This window comes from Phoca vitulina, unplaced genomic scaffold (assembly GCF_004348235.1).
Source record: "Phoca vitulina isolate PV1807 unplaced genomic scaffold, GSC_HSeal_1.0 scaffold81, whole genome shotgun sequence".
NCBI classification, from domain to species: domain Eukaryota; kingdom Metazoa; phylum Chordata; class Mammalia; order Carnivora; family Phocidae; genus Phoca; species Phoca vitulina.
Window position 1 is genome coordinate 416,915 of NW_022589784.1, and position 10,926 is coordinate 427,840.

At 63.0% G+C, this 10,926-nt stretch overlaps 2 protein-coding genes across 2 annotated transcripts; both read left to right on the forward strand.

Moving 5' to 3' along the window:
* Positions 1 to 4,778: 4,778 nt before the first annotated feature.
* Positions 4,779 to 7,073, forward strand: LOC116625724 (neutrophil elastase-like). The gene is given in 6 exon segments (XM_032394550.1): positions 4,779 to 4,845; positions 5,249 to 5,405; positions 5,647 to 5,788; positions 6,485 to 6,715; positions 6,814 to 6,957; positions 6,960 to 7,073. Coding segments are annotated over 6 exon segments (855 nt in total).
* Positions 7,074 to 8,908: 1,835 nt separating this feature from the next.
* On the forward strand, positions 8,909 to 10,926 carry CFD (complement factor D). The gene is made up of 5 exons (XM_032394746.1): positions 8,909 to 9,331; positions 9,797 to 9,953; positions 10,042 to 10,186; positions 10,272 to 10,529; positions 10,708 to 10,926. Exons 1-5 carry the CDS (start codon positions 9,274 to 9,276, stop codon positions 10,867 to 10,869), a joined length of 780 nt encoding a protein of 259 aa, XP_032250637.1. The 5' UTR covers positions 8,909 to 9,273; the 3' UTR covers positions 10,870 to 10,926.

Sequence of the window (10,926 nt, forward strand, 5' to 3'; positions counted from 1 at the left end):
AGTAAACATTTATGGAGTGCCTACTGTTTACAAAGCCCCATGCTGATGCTGAGACACAGCCTGGCATACAACGGCCTTCGTGGGGACGGGGCCATCCAGACAGCCCCACAATCACCCTTTGGGCACACGGGACCACCCGTGCCTCCCAGCCTCACCCTGGCCATCCCCAGATACCTCATCCCAGCCTTGCTGCCAACCTCACCCTACTTGGTCTTGGTGTAACTTCTACCCCTCTCTGGTTTACTGTTTCCTGTCGGGCTGTGTTTCCCCCAACTATACTTTCAGTCCTCCTCCCCCCCCCCCCCGTCCCCCCCCCCCCGAAAAACAACCCCCCCCCCCCCCCCCCACCCCCGCAGAGGCAGGATCCCCAGGGCCTAGCATAGGACCACGAATACAATTGGTACTCAATAAGTGTTTTGTAGGTGAATTAATGCCACAGTGACAAATGTTACAAAGGAGAGGCCCCGGGGCGCCTGGGTGGCTCAGTCGTTGGGCGTCTGCCTTCGGCTCAGGTCATGATCCCAGGGTCCTGGGATTGAGCCCCGCATCGGGCTCCCTGATCAGCGGGGAGTCTGCTTCTCCCTCTCCCACTCCCCCTGCTTGTGTTCCTTCTCTCACTGTGTCTCTCTGTCAAATAAATAAAAAATCTTTAAAAAAAAAAAAAAAAGGAGAGGCCCGTGGTGTCAGAGAACATAAAACAGCCCTGGCGGAGTTTAGAGGGGTCAACAGGGCAGGATCCCTGGATGAGGTAACTTCCAGGTGGAGCCCGAGGGTGAGTGAGAGGGGCCAGGTGGAGGGGACAGTATGTGCCAAGTCCTGGAAGAGGCCCTTTAGCGTGGGCAAGACGCACATGGATGTGGGGAGCGGGTGGCCGTGGGGCCTGGAGACGGCGCTCAGCCCCAGCTGGACCTCCCCGCCACCCTCCATGCTCAGATGGGGGGGCCCAGTGCCCCCGGCAGGACCAGCTGCTGCCCACAGCACCCAGTGCCTGCCCATGGCTGGGGCTTCCCGGGCACCCCCTCACCGTTGCTCAGGTCCTGCAGGAGCCTTGGTCACATGGCCAGAGGGACTCCCGAGAGGCCTGGGTGCCCTGGAGCAGAAGGGACTCTAGGGACGGCCTGGGGGACGAAGGGTGGGCAGGCAGCCCACTCAGCAGCTGCAGGTCGTGCTTGGAGTCCCCACCTGGAAGGGGGGTTTCAGTGGGGTGATGTAGGGGGCCACATATACAGTAAGAGGCCAATAAACACCTGCTCTCCTCTGGCCTCATCTCCCTCCTCGTCCACCTGTCCTAAAGAAAACTCCAGACTCAAATCATTTTACCCCTAAATGGCATGAGGCCACCCCCAGCCCCCTTTCCCTGACGTAGCCACATCCTGGCCTCCTCAGCCCAGCCCAGGTGACCGGCCGACCTGTCCACACCCTCCCTGGAGGACTCAGCAACCCCTTGGCCTGCAGCTGCATCCTTCAGACCGTGGACCCCTTTGCGGTCCGGGACGGTACCACCCCCCCGTGCTCCGACCTGCCCCTGTGTACGGGGGCAGTGCAGGGGTGAGGGCGGCCCCTGAGCCACCCCTCCCACAGATGCCCCAAGCACAGGGGCCGACCACAAGCCCTGAGGTGGGAACTGTACACAGAGAATGGGCAGAAAGCTGCTTCCTCCCTGTCCCTGCCCACAGGCGGCCCTTTGCCACCCCCACCCCTGCAGGGCTCTCGGGAGCCCCGCACCCAGCCCCACGGCGACGTCAGTAGAAGTTGAAACTCCTCCCCAGGTTCCTGTCTGTCCTTCCTGGGTGGCAAGAGCGGCCGAGGGTCCCCAGCACCCCAGTCCCCAAGCCCCAAACCTGGGATGGGGGGTTGGGGCAGAGGCCTGGAGATTGGGGGAGGGCCCAGGTCACGGTGGGTCTCACTTCCCGGATGCACACAGACGTGGGTGTTAATCCAGCCCTGCCAGGGTGGCCCTGGGCAAGTTGCTACCCGTCTCTGTGCCTCTGTTTCCTTGTCTAGAAAATGGAGTCACCCCAGACGTTTCCCAGGACTGTCCACGGAGCCCCACCCTGGCCCTCGGGGCCCAGCTCTGTCTCCCAGCTCCCAGCACAGGGATCAGTCATCAGGGAGGCTTCCCGGAGGAGGTGGCAATGCCTGAGCTGAATGGATAGGAGTATAAGGAGTATAAGGAGAGGGCTGCCAGGCTCCGCATCAGGACAAGAGCACGAGGGAGCAAGGCCTGCAGTGTGGTTGGAGGGCAGCAAGGCGAGGAGAACAGGGCCGGGAGGGGGTGGGCCTAGAGGAGCGGCCGGAGGCTGGGAAGAGTAAGGGTCCTTGGCCAGCTGTGGAGGGGGTGAGTGGCCACGGCAAGGAGGCCATCCAGGCTCAGGGGACGCACAGAATCGGAAGGCAGCTCTTGATCGACTCTGCTGCCACCTGGTGGCAGCATGCGCATTGGCGCAAGCTTGAGAAGCCCTCTTCTCAGCTCTGATGTGGGAGCTGACCACCGCAGGGGAGGGGTTTACGGTTTAGAGCAGCCGTGCCAGGAGCGAACGTCGTGGCCCCATGCTGGGAAATATATGCTGATGAGTGTCAGGAGGATGTCAGGAATTCCCCGAATTTCCCAGGAGCCCAAGGCAGGGAAGTGGTTTCCATAAAAAGCCCAGAGGGACCTTTAGTGCCCAGAGAGGGGGGTAAATGAGGTTTGCGGGAGGGAATGAAGCCCACTGATGGGAACACAGAGACCAGAAAGCCAGCCCCCCGCCCCCCGGCGTTTCCCGTGGGCTCATGCCTGTGATGCTGGATCAGGAGAGGTCTGCACGCCGCAAAGATCAGACCCCAGAAGGGGAGGCCCGGGGTGCTGGGGTGATTTGCTGGAGGCGGGCTGGGCTTGTGGCGATTCGGGGAACCACAAAACCACAGGGTGGAGGCCTCAGGGAGCGAGCGTCCCGGGAGGCCGGGGTCTGCACCCGGTGGGGCCACTCCCCACAGCTCACGGGTCCCCAGCTCCCGCGGTTGGGAAAGACACTCGAGTCATGTTCTTACCGTGGCATAACTCAGACCGAGTACAATGCACGCCGCCTGCAAGCCTCCGAGTCGCCGCCACTCTGGTCTGGAATTAGAGCCTCCCCGGCCCGCGCCCCTCAAGGCAGTCGCCACCCTGCCCTCCTGAAGGCGGTTAATGGTTAACAACCCTCCCTCTTTCTTCTCTAAGGACCTTATAAACCTTCATTCATGTAACCCTTGCAACAACCCGGAGACGGAGCCTAGTGTTCAAGCTGTCGTTCTGTAGATGAGGACACTGAGGCACGGAGGGGTAGAGTCGGTGGCCTGGACTGGTGCAGTAGGCAAGCGGCCACACGAGGATATGAACCCAAAGTCAACACACTTGACCACCAGGACACGGATGAACGCAGTATACAGGTGGTGCTCAATTGATGCAGCTTGGGTTAAATCTGCTGTCCCTGCCAGAGCCACTTCCTCCAAAGACACGGCTGCCTCCACTCTCCCCCATCCCCAGACCGGAAAGGGGTGCTTGCTAAGTGCTCTATGGTCGCCTTAACGAAGCGGGTTGGGGGGACCCTGCCAGGAGGGGAGGGGGCAGGACTGGTTGGTGTGCCTCAGACCACGGGAGGGATAAAGGGCGGACACTGACCACCTGCTGTGTGCCGGGCTCTGGGACAGCAGGGCCGGCGTCCTCATCCCTGGAGAGTATGGGATTCGCTGGCCACAGGGGACAGTGAGGACCCCAGCCGTGGCCCCAGCTCTGGGCAGTCCCGGGGCCCCGCCCACCCATCCTGCAGATGGATCCGTTGGCTCCCTCCCCTGAACCTTGCCCGAGCCAGGAGAACGTTGCTTCTTGCGACAGCAGGGCCTGTTGTAGCTGGATCATCCCGGGGGAGGCAGGAAGTGCAACAGGGGTCATGGGGCTGGGGGCCGGGCCCTGAGGACCCCAGCTCCGTTGTTCGCTGAGTTCTTCTGCTGCTCCAGGCAGGAGCGCCCCAACTAAGAGGAGGTTACGTCCAGCCCACAGGCCTGGGCTGGAATCCGGCAGTGCCGCTCAGGCGGGCAGGGGGCTCAGCCAGGCTCAGGAGGTGGGGGTTGGGGCCTGCTTCCCAGAACTTCTGCCGGCGGCCAGATGGCGACCAGGCCCCGGCTGAGAGTTACAGCCAGGAAGGCTGGAGGGCCAGGTCCTGATGGGGAGGGGCTGCAGACCACCCTCCTGCTGAGAACCATGGGGCCTGGTGCCGACCCCAGATCTCCTGGGGGGGGCGGTCACTGGACAGGAACTGATCGGGAAGGCCCTCACTCTCTTCATCTCAGACGGGGACCCAGCAGCCCGGCCGCCCCTGTGGAATGTCAGGACAGTGCACGGTGCCCTGGGTAAACTGAGGCACGTGGAGACCCCAGCCAAGGTCCTTCGGGACTAGGGTGCCAGATTTAGTAAAAACACAGGACGCCTAGTTATACGTGAATGTCAGGTAAACAGTGACTGACTGTAGAGAAGTGTGTCCTGTGCAATATTTGGGAGCTACTTACTCTAAAAAAAATCTGTTTATCTGACCTTCCCATTTAATCGTGCAGCCCTAGCGGAGACCCCGCTAGAGCCAACCCGGTCCCCTCGCGCCCCTCCTCCCACCCCCCTCTTCCCACCACTCGCCCCCCCAGGGCAGGGGAGAGGAAGTGGGGACACGTGGCCCCACCGTGGGGCAACTGCAACGGCCTCCGGGCGTGGGGCTATAAGAGGGGCAGGTGGGCACAGGGGGCAGAGACGCCAGAGTCCCGGCCCCGCCATGACTCCAGGCCGCAGCGCCTCCCGCCCTGCCCTCGTGCCCCTGCTGCTGGCCACGCTGCTGGGTGGTGAGTGGGGCCACGTGTCTGTCCGTCTGTCTGTCCCTCTCCGCTTGCCCTGGACCCTCACGGCCCCTCACCCTCGTGGGAAGGTGGCAGCCGGGACGAGGAGGCCCGTTTGCAGAGGAGGACATGGGTTCTGAGTGGTAAGGCCGCCAAGGGAGCCCAGAGCCGGGGTTCGAACCAGAGGTCACGCTCTGGGGACCCCGAAGCTGTTAGGTCTCAGCCTAGCTGTGCCGGGTTGGGGTGTGGGGTGGTGGCAGGCCCCTTCTGCCCTCCGGGCCTCAGTTCCCTCCCCTGGGCCACAAGCCCGTGAGGAGCCCTAATCCCGCTGTTAGGTCCAGGGGGCATTGGCCCCCAGGCTGGGCTCCTCCGTGGCGCTCACCGCCCCACCCCCACCCCGTGTCCTCAGGCCCGGCACTGGCCTCGGAGATCGTGGGTGGCCGCGCTGCCCAGCCCCACGCGTGGCCCTTCATGGTGTCCCTACAGCAGCGTGGAGGTCACTTCTGCGGTGCTACTCTCATCGCCCCCAACTTCGTCATGTCGGCTGCCCACTGCATGGACGGTTTGTGAGTCACCCCGGCTCATGCCGGCCTTCCTGGGAGCCCCGTCTCCACGTCTGTGTAATAGGGAGAGTGAGACCAGGAGCCCGAGGTCCTCCCGGGGGCCCGCCCCGTGCCCGCCCCGCGCCCGCATTAGCGCACCTTCCCCACCAGGCCCCCCTGGGCTCCGGTGGGGCCCAGCTGAGCTCTGGAGGCTCCCCACCACCAGGACCACCTCCAATCACCTCCTGTCTCTCCCTTGCTGCAGGAACTTCCGGTCGGTGGTGGTGGTGCTGGGGGCACATGACCTGGGACAGCGTGAGCCCACCAGGCAAACATTCGCCATCCAGCGGGTGTTTGAAAACGGCTTCAACCCCCAGAGGCTGCTGAACGACATCGTGATCCTCCAGGTGTGGAGCTGGGCAGGCCAGGGTGGGGATGCCCAAGAGGGGACCCAGCAGGTGCAGAGGCCCAGGGGCAGGCGCTTGGGGAGGGGGCCAGAGACTGGGGGACATGGTGGGGGCCCCGGCTTTAAGTGGGTACATGACCCCGTTGTGCCTCAGTCTCCACCTAACAGGGGGAAATAAACCCCACCTGGCAGGGCTGTTGAGAAATTAAATGAGATGATACGGGAAGCTCTGAGCCGTTGTCGATCAACAAACTGTTGTTATTTGTGTGGCCGAGCACAGGGACGGTTCCTGTCTTTGTGAAATGGGGCAAAATTCCCCCCATTCAGCTGGTGGGAGACGTAAGGGTGAAACCCTCCCTTCCCCACTGCTTGCAAAGTTATGATTATTCTCTGGGAATGTTCTAGAACAAGGGTTTTATTGTCATTGCTGTTGCCCACAGTGTGTTTTTTTGAGTACCCACTGTTTACTGCATTCAAGGCATGTCCAGAGATGCTCTGAGCCACTGTGGTTGCTCCCACTGTAGAGATGGGGAAACTGAGGCTCAGGGCAAGGAGCACCTTGCAGGGTGGGCGTCCTGCTCCGTAAGATCCCAGGACCACGGTGATACCTCAGCTGGGGAAACTGAGGCCCGGGGAGGGGAGGGTCATGGCCCACCACCCCCTGTGACGCTCTGACGCTCTGTCCCGCCCACCGCAGCTCAATGGGTCAGCCACCATCAACAGGAACGTGCAGGTGGCCAGGCTGCCTGCCCAGAATCAAGGTGTGGGCAGTGGGGTACCGTGCCTGGCCATGGGCTGGGGCCGGCTGGGCACGACCCGGCCACCGCCCAGGATCCTGCAGGAGCTCAACGTGACCGTGGTGACCACCTTCTGCCGCCGAGCCAACGTGTGCACGCTGGTGCCCCGCCGGCAGGCCGGCATCTGCTTTGTGCGTACCCCCAGCCCCCCGAGGCCCCACCCCGCTCCCGCCTGGGCTGCAGCCCGAGTCCTGGAAGCCCAGCCTCCCAACCCCGTCTGTCTCCACAGGGGGACTCTGGTGGGCCGCTGGTCTGCAACGGGCTGGTCCAGGGCATTGACTCGTTCATCCGCGGAGGCTGCGGCTCTGGGATCTACCCGGACGCCTTTGCTCCGGTCGCACAGTTTGCAGACTGGATCAACTCCATCATCCGCCGCGGCCACGACCGCCCCTCCCTCCACCCGCGGGACCCGGCCAGCAGGACCGGCTAGGAAGAGCTGCCCCTGGCCCGGCCCTGCCCGCACTGCATCCTTCGCATCTCACACAATAAAAACCCTCTCTGTTTTGTACGAATGTGTCCGGGTGTTTGGTGGTTGTTCAGCTGGGTATTGAACGTAGTCAGCAAAGTGTCTGGAGCATCTCATGAGTATGTTGTCACCAAAGAGCGGCCAATTCAGGGCATTGGGGTAAGAAGGCCCTTCCCCACCCTCCACGAAAGGATGCCTGCTGCCATTTCGGGTTCGCAGCGGATGACATTAGTGCTGCCGGCAGTGAGGGTACAGACTGGAGCCGCTGCTCACTGAGGGCCCCGCGGCACAGGACCTGCGCTGGCTCTTTGCCCCGTTCACTCCGCTGCCCCTCTCTCCAGCCCTTGAGGCGGGTCCCATCGGCGCCCCATTTTACAGGTGAAGAAGTGGGGGTGCAGACCGGTGTGAAGCCGTGCTCAGGAGCCTAGGTTTGAGCCCCAGCTCTGTGACTTTGGGCAACTTGCTCTCTTGCCCTCCCTGAGCCTCTGTGTCCCTGCAGGAAGGAGGGAGGGGAGGGGTCCGGGCCCCAGACCGGCCTCGGCCTCGTGACCCGCCCCCCACTCCTGCTGGGGGTCACCAGCCTGGGCTCTCCTGCGGGTTCTGGCCTTTGGTGCTCCCTCCGCCTGCTGGGCTGCTCCCCGGTGGTTCCCCTCACCACACCTCCTCCCAGGTCCTGGCGGCTAAGAAGGTGTCTGCCCTGCAATTGCCCTTTCAACGGAACACTATACTATACCCTAGAGGTCTTTCCACGCCAACACAGCATCTGGGGGTATCCAGGGTTATTTACTGAACCGTCCTGTCTTGCTGAATCATTCCCAAATTTTGTTGCAATTCCCAACTCTTACATAATCTGGACTTCATACCCTAATGGGTTTTTGTTTGAAGTTCCTGATTTCAATAAGGAAACATGTTAGAATCTAACAAATCACACTGGTTATATATTTTTTCTATTCTTCTCTGCATATGAAATAGTCCACAGTGAAGAGGAAAGAAGTAGAAGGGAAAATATCGTGCAGTGTGTCCCCTGGAGTCCACCCCACCCTTGTGGTCCCAGCACTGCCCCCACCGTGGGTTCCTGAGATGTTGATCCATGATCCCCATCTTATAAAGGGCCATGTAACCCACCTTGTGCTCATCAGAACCTGACATCCCTTGCTCACAGTGATTGGTTTGGGAGGGGACATGCGATCGAAGCTAAGCTAATCAGACACAGCCTTGAGAAGCTGGCTGGAATGAAGGGGGATTCTGGGGAAGGGCCCACTGAGCCACTGGGCTGAGTCTGGGGCCTCTGGGCCCACAACAGGGGAGCCTGGTGAGGAGAAAAGCCACCAAGGAAGAGAGGAGAAACCAGAGACAGAGAAACCTGATATTGTTCAGGCCCCTGGATCAAGCCACACCTGAAGGGAGACCCTGAAATTTCAATTTAAATTTCCTTGTTGAAAACTCCACCGAGTTCAACTTGATTTTTCTTTTTCTTTTTAAAAAAGATTTTATTTATTTATTTGAGAGAGAGAGAGAGAGTCCGAGCAGGGGGAAAGGCAGAGGGAGAGGGAGAAGCAGACTCCCCACTGAGCAGGGAGCCCGACGCTGGGCTCAATCCCAGGACCCTGGGATCATGACCTGAGCCCAAGGCAGACGCTTCACTGACTGAGCCCCCCAGGCGCCCCTCAAGTTGGTTTTTCTGTCTTCCCAGCTGCCCCTACACACCACCTTTCTAATACTCTACTTGCTGGGGTATCAGGCCCCAGAGCCACGGAGGACAAGGACCTCAGGTGACCTTCCCACCCCCACCCAACTTCTTCTCCTAGTTGGGGGAGGAAGAGAAAGAAGGGAGGGGCAGAAAAACGAGGAAGTTGGTTGTTTACAAGCTGTGGCCTCCAGGTCCTGTTGCAAAACTTTGGGGCTGGAAGGGCACTCTGGAGAGACTGGGCTGGCAGGGTAGGGTGCTGAAGGGTAGGTCGTCCTGTTCTGCTTTCTGCCCATCCTGAGGGTACTGTCACAGGAAGGCCAGTCCTGGACCAGGCACCTCCAACTGCCTGTGTGGTCTTGGTGCGGAGCCGTGAGGGAGCTTAAGCCCAGCGCTGCGGAGGGTGGAAGCGGGGCAGGCAGGTTTCGCTTTCCCCAGCTGGACCGCTGCCCACCCAACAGACAGGGCCGGCGGGGGCACCGCCCCCAGCCAGGCTCCTACAAGTGCCCCCCAGGCTCCAGCCACCCCACAGCAACATGGCAGACCGTCTGGTGCATCTCGTCACTCTGGTCCTCCTAGGAGCAGCCGCATGTGGTGAGTGGACCTGGGACGAGGGGACAGCGGGAGCCACCAGTCTGGGGGGCAGTCAGCCCCCCCCCCCACCGGCTCCACTAGGTGGGCAGGAAGGGGGACAGGATCCATGTGCATGGAAGGCTCTGAAAGTCTAGGAATTTTCAGAACTTCGAATGTGAGACCTGAGCTTTCCCCACAGTGAGGATCCGCAGCTGCGCGGGGCAGGACTGGCGGCTGGACCGCAGCCCCCCTTGGCTCCCGTTTGCCTTGAAGCTGTTAGGCGCAGTGTGCAGGCCGGGCTTTGCCCCAGACCCCACCACTCCCCACCATTCTGTCCGGGGCTGTGCTCCCTGGCCCCCGCGCAGTCCGCCCCTCTGGCGGGTAGAATGCCAGGCCTGGGCTGCGGCAGCCAGCGTGCACGAGGGAGGCGTGCGGGCTCGCCTCTGGCCAGCGCTGAGGCGCTCACGCCCACCTGCCCATCCCCAGCGGCGCAGCCTCGCGGGCGGATCCTGGGCGGCCGCGAGGCCGTGTCCCACGCGCGGCCCTACATGGCGTCGGTGCAGGTGAACGGCAAGCACGTGTGCGGCGGCTTCCTGGTGTCCGAGCAGTGGGTGCTGAGCGCCGCGCACTGCCTAGAGGACGCGTGAGTGGCCTGGAGAGAGGCGGAGCAGAGCGCGGGAGGCGGTTTGGCTGGGGTGGGGACGTGGCTCTGATGTGGACCCCACTCCCAGGGCGGACGGGAAGGTGCAGGTGCTCCTGGGCGCACACTCCCTGTCGCAGCCGGAGCCCTCCAAGCGCCTGTACGACGTGCTCCGCGCAGTGCCCCACCCGGACAGCCGGCCCGACACGATCGACCACGACCTCCTCCTGCTGAAGGTCAGCCAAGTCCAGCCGCAACCCCTCCTGCCGCACGCACCCCGCCCATCCCCGCCCTGACGCTCGCTTCCGCCCCATCCCGCAGCTGTCAGATAAGGCCGAGCTGGGTCCCGCCGTGCAGCCCCTGGCCTGGCAGCGCGAGGACCGCGACGTGGCGGCCGGCACGCTCTGCGACGTGGCCGGCTGGGGTGTGGTCACCCACGCGGGCCGCCGGCCGGACCGCCTGCAGCACCTGCTCCTGCGGGTGATCGACCGCGCCACCTGCAACCTGCGCACGTACCACGACGGCACCATCACCGAGCGCATGATGTGTGGGGAGAGCAACCGCCGGGACACCTGCAAGGTGCGCCGGGAGAGCCGGGCCATCGAGGGGGCGGGGCGTGCGGCGAGGAGGGCCCGGGGGCGGGGCTGGACCGAGGTCCGGACTGCGGGGGAGGAGAGGGAGGGCTACGGGCGGAGAGAGCCGGGCGCGGGGTCGGAGGCGCGGGGCGCGACGCAGCGCTCACGGCCCGCCCCCACAGGGCGACTCCGGGGGCCCACTGGTGTGCGGCGGCGTGGCCGAAGCCGTGGTCACTTCGGGCTCGCGCGTGTGCGGCAACCGCAAGAAGCCCGGCATCTACACGCGCGTGGCGAGCTACGCGGCCTGGATCGACGGTGTGCTGGCCGAGGGCGCGGCCGCCTGAGGAGGCCCCGGGGGGCGGCGGTCACGGGGGTCGAGCAATAAAAGTCCTGTCCTGCAA